At 36.1% G+C, this 13,657-nt stretch overlaps 2 protein-coding genes across 4 annotated transcripts; both read right to left on the bottom strand.

Annotated features, from left to right (window-relative positions):
• Nucleotides 1-3,192: 3,192 nt before the first annotated feature.
• Nucleotides 3,193-4,166, bottom strand: LOC110726863. The gene is made up of 2 exons (XM_021906382.1): nt 3,709-4,166; nt 3,193-3,559 (listed from the first exon to the last, which is right to left on the bottom strand). The coding sequence occupies exons 1-2, from the start codon at nt 3,860-3,862 to the stop codon at nt 3,219-3,221; spliced, it is 495 nt and encodes a 164-aa protein (XP_021762074.1). The 5' UTR covers nt 3,863-4,166; the 3' UTR covers nt 3,193-3,218.
• Nucleotides 4,167-6,729: 2,563 nt separating this feature from the next.
• Nucleotides 6,730-12,757, bottom strand: LOC110726873 (leucine-rich repeat-containing protein 7-like). 3 transcript variants are annotated; one of them, XM_021906391.1, is made up of 7 exons: nt 12,436-12,757; nt 11,757-12,063; nt 9,671-9,966; nt 9,153-9,536; nt 7,967-9,025; nt 7,568-7,847; nt 6,730-6,845 (listed from the first exon to the last, which is right to left on the bottom strand). In XM_021906391.1, the coding sequence occupies exons 4-7, from the start codon at nt 9,295-9,297 to the stop codon at nt 6,764-6,766; spliced, it is 1,566 nt and encodes a 521-aa protein (XP_021762083.1). In that variant the 5' UTR covers nt 9,298-9,536; nt 9,671-9,966; nt 11,757-12,063; nt 12,436-12,757; the 3' UTR covers nt 6,730-6,763. The 3 variants fall into 3 exon arrangements, with proteins under 3 accessions (XP_021762083.1, XP_021762082.1, XP_021762084.1); XM_021906390.1 differs by lacking the exon at nt 12,436-12,757 and adding an exon at nt 12,206-12,413; XM_021906392.1 differs by lacking the exons at nt 11,757-12,063; nt 12,436-12,757 and adding an exon at nt 10,065-10,813.
• Nucleotides 12,758-13,657: the final 900 nt, after the last annotated feature.

Genomic DNA, 13,657 nt, shown 5'->3' on the forward strand with positions numbered 1-13,657 from the left:
TTATATGTCGGGATTTCCACCACCACCACCAAACCAATTTTCACCATCAAACCAATTTCAAAATCCACAACAATTCCCACAATTCGGTCAATTCCCGCCTAATTATTTTGGTGATCAACAAAACTATTATTCTAGCCAAAGTAGCCAAGAAAGTACCCAAATTCCCTCCGGTTCTACCCCTTCTGTTACTACTAACCCAAACACACATCATGAATGGTTCAGCGAAAGTGAGATGGTACTTTTGAAAAACCGAAGGAGTGAGGTATGGCGTCATTTCGTCCTAAATAAACCCAACCAAACATATGCAAAATGTAAAACATGTAATGGTGTATTCACGGCACTATCCAAATCCGGGACGGGACACCTAACTAGACACATGAAAGCTTGTGCAAAACCAGCTATTGATCCGACCCAACCAAAAATTTCCCAATACCATCCACACGGCTTCACCTACAACTATGAGAGGGATAGGGATGAACTAGGGAAAATGATAGTACACGCCGAACAACCTTTTCTTTTCTCGGAAAGTGACCCATTTAACACCTACATTAACAAAGCACTACAACCCCAACATAAAGAATATCTAGGAAAACCGTTCGTTCCGCCGCCATGAAAAACTACCTAGAGTACAAATTGCGGTTACAAGCCGAATTGAGTAACCTTAACTGTAGAGTGTCTTTGACAGCCGATTCTTGGGATAATGGTTATAAATATCACTATTTATGTGTGACTTGCCATTGGGTAGATGATCAATGGTTGTTACAAAAAAGAATAATACATTTCAAAATGCTGGAATACCCACACACGGCATTAACATTGCTCACCATTTAATGCAAGCAATAGACGAATACAACCTTCGAGATAAAATGATGTCTATGACTTTTGACAATGCAACCTCTATGACATACACAGCTAATCTTGTCAAACAAAACTTAACCGATGTAATATTAGACGGTGATGCTCTTCATACTAGATGTGTTTGCCATGTACTTAACTTATGTGTACAGGATGGAGTTCGGGCAATTGGCCCATACTACAACAAAATCAGAGATGCTATTATGTCTATTAATAGCTCAAACATGAGGTACCAAGAATGGAAGACTTTTCTAAGACAGCAAAAGATAAGGGCAATAAAAATCAAAACGATTGCCCAACTAGGTGGAATTCCACCTATGACATGTTAACTAAGACAATTGAGTACAAGGGCCCGTTAACAATATTTTACAACCAAAAATTTCACAAAATGCTTTATATGATGATGATTGGTATAACTGTGAAAGATATATGCAATTTTTACAGTTATTATATAACATGACGTATTTTTTTCTTCTGTTTACAGTCCTTGTGCTCAAAACTTTCTTTCTAATGCATGTTTACTCGCCCAACTTTTCGCTGATCATCGCAACCAAAGTGATTATGATCAGTATCTTCCAGCAATGGAAACAAAGTGGCGTAAATATTATAGTGAAATTCCTTTGATTTATATTTTTGCTTCCATATTAGATCCTAGGCAAAAGTATGAAAACACATTTATGTTAGTTGACATTTATTTTCAATGCCTGAATCTTGACGATGATGTAGAAACGTATAAGAGTATTGTGAAGGATCAGTTTTTTGCTTTATATGGAGTCTATGAAAGCAAATATGGCACCGCTCCTCGCTCAGGGCCTTCCCAACCATCCAAAAACGTAAGTAAGAAGGCCAAACATTTATTTTCACAGGCTACTAACTTAATTTCAAGGTTTTCAGGTGATTCATCAATCAGGAGAACGCAAAGCGACGTCTCGGAGTTGCAGATGTACCTGAGTTATGACTTCACCAAAGGCATGGACGACGATGAGATTAACAGCCTCGACCTCCTTGCATGGTGGAAACAACAAAGCACGAAGCATCCAACTTTGGCGGCAATGGCACGAGACATTCTTGGTATCCAAGTCTCCTCTGTTGCCTCCGAATGAGCTTTCAGCGCATCCGGAAGGGTTCTGGACGATAAAATAACAAGTCTAAAACCCGAAATACTAGAAATGTGCGTGTGTTTCAAAGATTGGTTGGATGCGGAAAATCGCTCACAAGACCGTTCTTACGAGGACAACGACAACGATGAAGGAACCTCCGCTTCCGACCGTTCGGGTTCAGCTAGTTCCCAATCTATCCAACTAGCCGATGAAGCCGAAGCCGAAGCCGACGACGAAGACGAGCAAGAAGAAGAATAAACAATTTTTGTATATTGTACGATTTTAATCATTATCAATATTATCATTTTCCAATTTTTGTTTAATACCATCATTGTACGATTTTTATCATTGTACAATTTTCTCAACTCAAGTAATAATAATAATATGAAGTACGCATTATTCACATCCAAGCCCAATTTGCCTTTTTTTCCCCGTTTTGTTATAATTTGTAAATTCGTATTAAAAAAAATAAAATTATACCAATTACTAATACAAAATTATATTTAATAAATCATAAACATTAAATTTTAAAGTAATAGTATAGAGTAAATATATAAATATAAATATTGAATATATAAATTATAAAACATAAATATTCAACTTATAATTATAAAACTTATAACCTTATAACTTATAAAAATTATAATTATAATTATAATTTTATAACTTATATACATTATAATATAAGTTAAATGTTGTCACTTTTTTTAAAAAAAAAATAAAAAAAAAAAGGTTGGAAACTGCCAGCCCGCTGCCGGCCCGCCAGGCTGGCACGTGGCCGGCACGGCACGAGCCCGCCAGGCATGAGGGCCGTGCCAGGCCGTGGGTTGGCCTGTGAGAATGGCCAGCACGGCACGACACGACTTCCTGGGCACGGCGGCACGATCGGCACGGCACGCCGGAGCACGTGCCCGCGGCGGCCCGGCCCGGCACGATGCCCAGGTTTAGAATTTTCGAAAGAAAAATATTTCAGCAGGAAATTATTTAATCAGGAGAACTAATTTATAGTTGTGGTTTTCCTAGAAACTATATGTTCATGAAAACTAATGTTTTATTGAAAACAATCAACCGGGGCCTAAATAAACGGCCCATAGTCATACTCTTTGCTAGTCCAGAGCACAAATGTTAACTGACTTAAGCCAGTATAAGCACTAGTATTATTAAAGAACATAGTCAATAACAGACAATCTAGCAAACTTGGTTTCTAATGATTGCAACATTCGAAGCATACTTCAAATCTTCCACTAGTCAGCATCATCCATTCTAATGCTCTTCAGAACGTTGATTATCCATTAAGTTCTCCCTAACGTTTTCCACTCTTGTGTCCATGGTCAAGTTGCCAACAGCGTTGGAGTTGGATGATACATGATTTGGCAACATATGCCGGTCGCATCCAGTTATACCCTTCCCCACAATATCCGCGTGAGCAGTTGAATTAGAAGGATTCACCAAATTCTGATGTGTTGTGGAATCACTTCCAAATGGTGCTTTACTATCGTGTTTCCTCTTCTTTGCATCATCATCAAGATGTTGCTTCCTTTTTTTGCTTGATGGCCACACCAGCTTCAATTCTGTCAATCTTCGCTTCATTGTACACCTCGAGACTGCAAATTGTGGTCATTTAAGAAAGACCAAGAATCAAAACATAAACTATTTTTATTTAACTACAATTTGCTGAACAAATTCATGGAATTAAAAGCACATAACATAAATTTGTTCTAGGACCAAAATTTTTAATCATAAAGTAACATACCTCCAACTTGTTCTGCAGCTTCTTGGAATGTCATATTTTTGGACCAAAATGATTGAAGCGTCTCTAGTGAAATTTCTTTTCTTTTGTAACCCTTGATGTCATTTTGAAGGGTTTGGTTCTGCTCATGCTCATAATTTCCTTGTTCACTTTCCATAGTTGCAGAGTCACTTTGTATAGCAGGGATACTCTAACTTTCAGGATTTGAATGAAATATTGAATACGTACTGTACTAGTATATGAGAATTGAGAAGCAGCTACCAATTTATAAAAACTTTGAGCCTGAACCTACATTATTCTCCTATTTCTTCCCACCGCCCCCCCCCCCAAAAAAAAAAAAAAAAAAAAGTGAGGTGGATAGGGATTGATGAACAACCCATAGAGATTATCAGATTAATAATGCAGCACAGCTATTCTGGACCCCACAATCAACCCTAGTTCACTAAGTTGTACGAAGTATATTGAACTGAACCTTATTTTCTTAAAAAAAAAATAATGAAATAAAAACTAGTTGTGTATTGAACCTGAACCTTGAAAAATAAAAAAAAAATAAAAAAAACTTGGACCTCACTAAATAATTACCCATTCACCCGACATTGACCCGGCAATCCTAACCCGATCCATGACCCGAAATTAACCCAAAAATGTTAACCCGAAATTGATCTTATACCCAAATTAACTCGATACCCAAAGCGACCCGAAACCCAAAGTGACGCAACCCGATCTTAACCCTACAGACTCAAAACACAAAACAACCAGAAATGACCTGACCCATAATTAACATCTTTGTGTGAGAATAACAAGACTCATTTTCCTCTACACTCTGATTCTCTAAGCTTGTACTTCGTAATATTTATTTTATCTCTCTATATTCATAAGATTTATACTTTTATGATATCTCCCATTTCATCACTCTCTAAATACATACGGTGGAAAATATTTTCCTTTAGAAAATAATGGAAATCTTATTTTCTTCCCTCCTTTTACTTCTCTCTTATTAATCCTCACATTACTATTCCTACTTTTAAGAAGGGAAAAAGTAACACGGAGTAACAACATTTAATTACATGAGTCAAAATATGTCAACTATAAGCAATAGTTTTACAGTATTAAACAACATAGTCAATAACAGACAATCTAACAAACTTGGTTCCCAATGATTCAGCAACATTCGAAGCATACTTCAAATCTTCCACACTAGTCAGCATCATCCACGCTTTATCTTCATCTTGATAAAACAATCTATATTTGTTCAAAGCAAGTTGGAACTTCATGCCTGTTTCTTCAATTAGTTGATTAATCGGTAAAGTCAAAGAGAATACAATTCTCACTGAATGCTCCTTGTAAGTGGCTTTTTACAACAATAGTGCCTGAACTTTCAGTTGTATGAAGAGCGCTTCTAGATGCCCTTGGACTTGTTGCTGGATATCCATATGGCTTCCAATTACCATTGGGTCGAAAGTTTCTTCTAGTGTTGCAGCGCGATTACTTTCAGTTGAATGAAGAGCACCCTCCAAATGCCCTGAGCTTGTTGATGGGTATCCATATGGCTTTTCAATTACCATTGGATCGAAAGTTTCTTCTAGTGTCGCAGCGCGATTACATTCAGTTGAATGAAGAGCGCCCTCCAAATGCCCTTGGTCATTTGCACCATCCAGATAATGCTCTTCGCCATGCTGACAATCCATATTGCCTTGAGTATCCATTAAGTTCCCTCTAACGTTTTCCACTATTGTGTCCGGGCCAAGTTGCCAACAACATCAGAGTTGGATGATACATGATTTGGCAACGTAAGCTGGTTTGCTCCTATTATACGGCCCCAACAATTTTCGCTTGAGCTGTTGAATTAGTAGGAATCACCAAATTCTGCTGTGTGGAATCACTACCAAATGGTGCTTTACTATTATGTTTCCTCTTCTTTGCATCATCAAGATGTTGCTTTCCTTTTTTGCTTGATGGCCACAACAGCTTCAATTCTTTCAATCTTCGCTTCATTGTAGACCTCGAGACTGCATATTGTGGTCAAGTATGATAAAGAAGCTCAAGCAGTTAATTTTTTTTATGGTAATCATCGGGATGACAGGATGTCTATCTCAGTCTTAATGATAAATTAATTTTCAAAAAACCATCCTTATAAAGTCATAACCACAAATTTAGTTATGGACCATTAACATTAATTAGGGAATATAGGTAAACAAATATTTTCACGAGTATAAATGTGACCACACTATTTATAAAAGTTCAAAGAGACAATTAACATCAATGAAGACAATTAAGTAAGCAAACATATATAATTAGAGGTTCGCACATTGTTAATAAGAGTTTGCTTGAAATTTTTAAAAGGCAGGGATCAAAAATTTCACATAATGAACATCTAAAAATTTATCACAAAGTTCTTGTTCCATCACAAAAAAATAAAAAATATTCATGTACTGGTATTATTCAGTAGAGCAGTAAAGTTATTGAGTTACATCACGACAATTTTTTTGTTCATAACAGACAAACATCTCTACAATACTTAGGTCAACTTTGGAGTGTTACACTTAAATCACTCAAATAAATGGAAGCACATTATTAAACAACATAGTCAAATAACAGACAATCTAACAAACTTGGTTCCCAATGATTCAGCAACATTCGAAGCATACTTCAAATCTTCCACACTAGTCAGCATCATCCACTCTTTATCTTCATCTTGATAAAGCAATCTATATTTGTTCAACTCAAGTTGGAACTTCATGCCTATTTCTTCAATTAGTTGATTAATCGGTAAAGTCAAAGAGAAAACAATTCTCACTGAAAGCTCCTTGTAAGTGGCTTTTACAACAATTGTGCCTGAACTTTCAGTTGTATGAAGAGCGCCTTCCAGATGCCCTTGGACTTGTTGCTGGATATCCATATGGCTTTCAATTAAGGGCTCTTCCAAATGCAGGTCTGATCCCATTATACACTGCACATTTTCCGTGTGAGCTGCTGAACTACCTAGGTTCACCACATTCTGTTGTGAAGCAATAACTTTCAAATGGTGCTGTATTGTTTTGTTTTCCTCTTCTTTGCATCAGGCTGTTGTTTTCTTCCTTTTCTTGGCCACTTCTCGACACCCAATTCTTTTATTGTTCGTTTCAATGTAGACCTCGATACTGCAAATTGAAGTCAAGTATGATTAATCATTTAGAAAAGCCAAGTATGATACTGCAAATTGAAGTCAAGTATGATAAAAGAAGCTCAAGCAGTTAATTTTTTTATTGGAAATCATCGGGATGACAGGATGTCTATCTCAGTCTTAATGATAAATTAATTTTCAAAAACCATCCTTATTAAAGTCATAACCACAAATTTTAGTTATGGACCATTAACATTAATTAGGGAATATAGGTAAACAAAATATTTTCACGAGTATAAATGTGACCACACTATTTATAAAAGTTCAAAGAGACAATTAACATCAATGAAGACAATTAAGTAAGCAAACATATATAATTAGAGGTTCGCACATTGTAAATAAGAGTTTGCTTTGAAATTATTAAAAGGCAGGGATCAAAATTTCACATGAACATCTAAATTTGCTTAGTTTCCATTTTTATCAACCAAAAAAAAAAAAAAATTGTGTAGTGTCCATGATGTAAATTTATGTTACTCCGCACATGGCACAACATTACTCAATGTTTTTAATAGTTTTGCTCTAGGAAAAAGTTCTCATTGAAGTTTTGCATTGGAATACAGCATTATTATTCCTTTTGAAATATCAGTGGCATCAATAGAAATTAAAACTTCAATGAATAAACAGATTTTGGCAAGAGTATGTAAATGCAGGTCTCAGATAATTAACAATTCTAATACAAACAAAATGCGATCATGATACCTCCAAATATTTTTTCTGCAGTTTCTTGTAGTGACATCGGGTTTTTCGGACCAACATTGTTGTAGCTTCTCTTCAGATATTTCAATTCTACTATTTCTCTCCACCTTATTGTGTTGAGGGACCTGTTTCTGCCCATTTTCTAAATCATGATGACTGTTCTCACCATTATCTTGCTCAATACCACCTTGTGCTGTTGTTATGTGCTCAATAGAGCCCATACTTATACTGTTGAAAGGATCTGCTGATGTCTGCTCATCAGGGACAGTTTCATGAATTTCTACTGTTGGCATTTTGATACGAGAGTTATTCATATGTGTGAAGTATGCATCATCCGTGTCATCAATGATGATAAAAAAAATGCAAGTTATGACATATGAATTACTGGCAACATTTAATTACCTCTAGGAACAACAGTTACTTCATCTTCGCTTTCATCGGAGGCTGAGGCTTGGTAAAGGGAAGCATCATAGGCGTTGCTCTTGTAGTATGCTTCTTCTGTGTCATCGATGATGGACACTTGCTTCAGATTCCTTGGCAATCTTTCAAAGTTAAAACACTTGGGGAGGATTAAGTGTAGTAGATTGCGCAGCTTCACAAAACTAGGAGGAAGGGTCTTGATTCTGGTGACGCTGATATCAAGAGTATGCAAATTGACTAACTCATGTAGATTTGATGGTAGTTTTTCGAGGCTGATACAGTCTTTGAGTTGTAATTCTTGCAAGTTGTGGAGTCTTGCTATATCTTCAGGAAAGAACTCCATTTTAGAACATGTAATGGAGAGTGTCTCCAGGTTGACTAATTTATTCCAACATTTTTCAAAGATACATCTCAGGTCATTATAATCTTTGAAAAACAAAATTTCCAGGTGATGTAGGCCAATAGGAAGTGAGTCAAGTGACTCGAAGGAGCAATCCACAAGCCTGAGTTTGTGAATATACATACATGGTGGCAATGACTCGCAATAATCACAGGAATTGAGATCCAGACTCCTTAAGTTAGTTAACTTTTCCAAGCTATCATAAAGTGGCCTCATATTGCAAGATGATAAAGAGAGATGTTTGAGGCTGACAGGCATATTAAAATTTTCCAAGCTATCATAAATGGATAATCGCAGATGTAGTGTTTGTAAATTGGATAGCTTGCTTAAGCTGTGAATAACGGACTCATCAATTTCAACATCAGAAGAGTCGAGAGAGAGATGTGTAAGCCTTGTGAATGTGACAAAGTAGTTATCCGGGAGGCAAATATGATCAGTGAAGTAGAGATAGAGGTGGGTGAGCTCACTGAATTGCATTATGGAATCTGTTAACTCCTTAACATTTTCCAAGTCCAAAAATCGAACCAACATGAGTAAATTTCTGTTATTAATAATCCATTGCGAAGGATCATCCTCCTTCAATCGGAGATAACCAGGAGGAGATATGATAGAGGGATTTTGAGCTGCATCATTTCTTATTTCTGCCATTGTAGGAGGGGGAGAGAAGAGATAAGCTTGATTATTACATAGTATAACTACCACGTCAACTAGAACAAACAAATTTGGAGTAAAACTGTAAAAGTAAAAGCATTGGCAATGTAAACTTACCTCCACCAAAAGGAATGGGCAATTCTCCTATCTCTGTTTTAAGTTCCTCCCAGGATTTGCGAACATGCCTATCTTTAACAGAAATGATGACCGAATGATTCAAGTCATATGGCAACGTTTCGAGTCTGAAATGTTCGGGCAACATTAGATGTCGGAGTTTGCGTAGCTTCGTGATGCTCCAAGGAAGACACTTGATTTTGGATGATTGAATATCAAGAAGACATAAATGGGCCAACCCATCCAAATTTGCCGGCAATTCAACCAGGGACTCACAGGAAAAGAGAGATAAAGATGTCAAATTGGATAGATTTGCAATGCTCAAAGGAAGTGACTTTATGTTCTTGCAATATTTAAGTTTGAGATGGGTAAGGCTCACCAACTGCCCTATATTTGCCGGCAATTCAACAAGGAATCACAGGAAGAGAGAGTTAAATAAGTCAATTGGATAGATTTACAATGCTATCAGGAAGGAACTTTATGTTCTCGCAATAATCAAGCTTGAGATGAGTAAGGCTCACCAACTGCCCTATATTTGCCGGCAATTCTTCCAAACAATAACACTTATAAAATTGCAAGTGCTCCAATTTGTGAAGCCTAGTGATGGTGTTAGACACACATTTCAGGGAATCACAGTACAAGAATTCCAGGCGGATGAGCTGTGTGAGCTCACCTATTGATTCTCCTACCTCTTCCTTTTCATAACAACGCAAGGCTAGACGAGAAGGAGGGTTATTTTTAATCCATGCCTCTGGATCCTCCCTCAATTCCAAGTGACCTTTAGAATCTACTTCTCCGCAAGTTATCATTTCCTTAGCTTCAACAAGAACACCAAAAACCACCTCTTTTAATTTTAATTTCAAACTACAGAAATATAAACTGGGAAATAAAGGAACAAAGAGAGAAGATAAATACTACTCAGTAGTTGCAGCTTTAAGATTCCATCAAGAAATTATCACAACTATCAACTTCAACGTGAACCTCAACCGCAAATAATTAGTTGTGGTTAATAAGAAGAACTAATGACCACATAGATTTATAAATGCATCACAGCTTTTCTGGACCCCACTTAAGTAATTATGCCTTGAACCTGAGCCTCAATGAATTATTATGCATTGAACCTGAACCTCAAGTTATACTTCACTAAGTTAACAGTAACGGCCCATAGTCATACTATGTTGGTATGTTCCTTAAAAAAAAAAAAAAACAACTCTGTTGGTTTGTATATCTACTAGTTAAAAATAAAAAAAAGTATTCTAAATCTATTAGTCCAGATATTTATTTATTTATTTAAGAAAAATAAAGTAACAACAAGCATTTAATTTTATACGGAGTAGCTTATACTATATGAGTCAAAATATGTCAACTCTATCCAATTACACTCTGTTTCTCTACCTTTTTTTTTTTTTTTTTTTTTTTGTTTTTTCAAATTACAAGTGTCTTTTACCCACTTATAAAGCACATATCTAGGGATGTCAGTGGGGCGGGTCAAATAAGAGACCCGCGTTGGGGCGGGTCAAATAAGAGAGCTGCGTTGGGGCGGGGATGAATCTTGGTTTGGCGGGTGATGGGGCGGGGATGGAGATAAAAACCATACCCGCCATGGGTGATGAGGCGGGGTGGATTTTAGGTTTATCCGCCCCACCCGTCCCACTTCGTACCCGCTCCATCCCCACCCACCCCACTTCGTACCCGCTCCATCTCCACCCACCCCACTTCGTACCCGCCCCATCCCCACATCCATATATTTTTAAAAACAAAATTATATACTTTTATACTATTTTATAAAAAAAATTATGTAAAATAAAATCGTAAATATAATACTTTGTAATACACTTATATTATAAACAATAGAATGTGTAATATTAATAATAATTTTTTTCTTTTTGCAATCTTTATTAATTATGAAGGATTGTGTATTTGGGAGGCGGGATTAGGCAGGTCTTAGGTGGGGATTAGGTGGGGGTGATTATTCAAGTGGGGGCGGGGATGGGGATGAATTTTAGACCCGTCGCGGGGATGGGGATGGGGATGGATATGAAAATTTTAGATTGAGATGAGGATGGGAAGACTAAAATCCGCCCACCCCGCCCTATTGACAACCCTTGGCGGACCCAGGAACTTCCGGACCCAGGAACTTCCGACTGGTGAGTCACAATCGATAACCAAATATGTAAAAAAAAAATTTCTTACCAAGATCATCCAAATAGAAAATTGACAAGATTACAATACTAACTAATAATTAACAAGCTTAAAATTGACAAGACTAAAATTGACAAGCTAATAAACACCCTAAATAAACACTGACCACAATTCACATAATCACATGGTCAAAAAGGTTCAAATTTCATCAAAAAGACAAAAACCCAACAACATTAACAAAAGGTTCAAAGTTTACAAACAAACAACAACAAAATCAACTAAAGTTTCAAACTTTTACCAAAAAACTAACAAAATCAACGAAATAGAGAGAAGAATCCAATCACTGTGTCTCGACAACCTCCAATTTCCCTTAAACTTATATCAAATAATTTAATAGAATTAACTAATTAGACTGAATTAAATTGAAGATTAGAATTTTTAACTAAAAATTAGAAATCAACTTACTAGCAAAATGAGAATAGGAGAGAGAGGAGGAAGCTTTCGATGATCACCGACAACCCAAATACCCAATCAAGAGCAACAACACCATCAATGTGTGGAGGCAGTGGAGCCGGCGAGCCGCCTGTGTGCAGCAGCAGCAGTGAGCGAAGATGAAGAAGAGGAAGAGCAGGAGGAGGTGACCAGCACTGGAAGCAGTGGCGGAGGTCTGCTGATCTGGCCGTCTGGTGATTTGGTGAAGATGAAGCGAAGAGGAAGAGCAGGAGCAGGGCAGGAACACAATTTCTCACCTGCAATCTTAGCTTTCTTCGTTCTACAACCAAATAAACATTAAAAATAACATTAAAAAATTAAATCATGAAATTTTACACATACGCAATTCAATTAGGAACAAATTACAAGTACCCAGATCAAAATTAACAATCAAAAAGTTAAATTGAAGACAAATAGAAGACCTGATGAACAAAATTGATGTTGGGTTGAGAAAGAAAAGATGGGTAAAGGAGAAAAAGAAACAAGAGGATGATGAATTGAAGTGAGAGGCAAACTTTTCAAGAAAAGACTGAACTTTGTTCCTAACATCATCGTTATTATCATCATCAAATACTAGAATTTCACAATCAAGTGATAAGCCATAGTAAATATTCAATCAAATTACAGACATTTGCTAGAAAACAGAAATTACCTTAAGCAATGGAGTGTATCAATAATTCGTCTAGCTCGGAGTGTAAATCTTCGAATATTTTTTTTTTTTTTTTAAGAAAAAAATTAGAATTTTTTTTGGGCCTTGGTGACTCATTTGACCCACCAGGCACAAGGCCAATTCCGCCACTAGGCTACAAATATCTAAACATCTATAAATTTTGAATCACACGTCGAAACTAATTTAAGAATATCTCACACGTATTTAGTTTCCCTCTTCATTACAACATTCCAAACAAAAACAGCTCAAAGAAACGGAGTTATATCATTATATTCACTATCCTACAAATAATAAATGTAAGTCAATGAGTCAATATTATTCCGGCACAATTTTCAGCAAATCCATAGTATAACTGTCTCTTTAGAGCAAGATTATTGGAGAGGATATATGTCCTCTTGTGTGGGTTTTTTTGCTGATTTGGAGTAGTCCTCTTTGATGTTGGGTAATGTAGAGGATCCTCAAGGAGAAGAGGATTACCTTGTCCTTTGTGCCAAGAGGATGAAGTGTCAACTTTTATTTGTTTATTTGTTACATAATTTTATAAACTCAAAAAAATTATAACGGTAATTAATCACAAACGGTAACATATTTTTAAAAACTAATTTTACCAACGGTTGTATTTTTATTTTCTCTATAAAATGAACCTAATTTTGGCCATCTTTTATACACTTCAATTTTGCATCTTTTTCACTCCTTCCTCTCTTTCCTCTCTTTTTATAATTTTCTTTTGTAATGGATGAAAATAATCATAGTTATGGAAGAAATATGAATTTGGCAGAATATTTATGGGCAAGATTTGAGCATACTAGTAATCGGTAAGGAAAAAAGAGGATAATTAGTTATTTGTCTTTAATTTCTTGTATTTGTTGTACTTTAGTGTATCAATTAGTGTTTTTATTCCTAATTTGATGTGTTACTATATCAAAATATATATAGGTAAGGTAATTTTTATTATGTATGCTAATTATCGAATCCTAATTATTATTATTATTATCATTATTAGACCTTATCATTATAGAAATCAATAAAAAATAATCTTTTACAAAGAAAAAATTTGAAGGTGGGGCCATATTTATAGTATAAAATATATCAAGAGGATACCCTTTGATGTGGGAAAAATAAATGGAAGAGGATGGAAGAGAGGAAAGAGATAGTGGGAAATAAGGTGGATGAAAGAGAGTATGAGGTGTCAAAATAGGGTAAG

Source organism: Chenopodium quinoa, unplaced genomic scaffold, assembly GCF_001683475.1.
Source record: "Chenopodium quinoa cultivar QQ74 unplaced genomic scaffold, ASM168347v1, whole genome shotgun sequence".
Lineage (NCBI taxonomy): Eukaryota > Viridiplantae > Streptophyta > Magnoliopsida > Caryophyllales > Amaranthaceae > Chenopodium > Chenopodium quinoa.

Coding starts and splice junctions, on each gene's coding strand:
- LOC110726873 (XM_021906391.1), bottom strand. CDS start 9,297: ATGTTGCCCGAACATTTCAGACTCGAAACGTTGCCATATGACTTGAAT. Junction 9,026..9,152: donor GCCCATTCCTTTTGGTGGAG/GTAAGTTTACAT, acceptor CTACAATGGCAG/AAATAAGAAATGATGCAGCT. Junction 6,846..7,567: donor TGCAGAAAAAATATTTGGAG/GTATCATGATCG, acceptor TTCAATTTGCAG/TATCGAGGTCTACATTGAAA.
- LOC110726863 (XM_021906382.1), bottom strand. CDS start 3,862: ATGGAAAGTGAACAAGGAAATTATGAGCATGAGCAGAACCAAACCCTT. Junction 3,560..3,708: donor AGCTGCAGAACAAGTTGGAG/GTATGTTACTTT, acceptor CACAATTTGCAG/TCTCGAGGTGTACAATGAAG.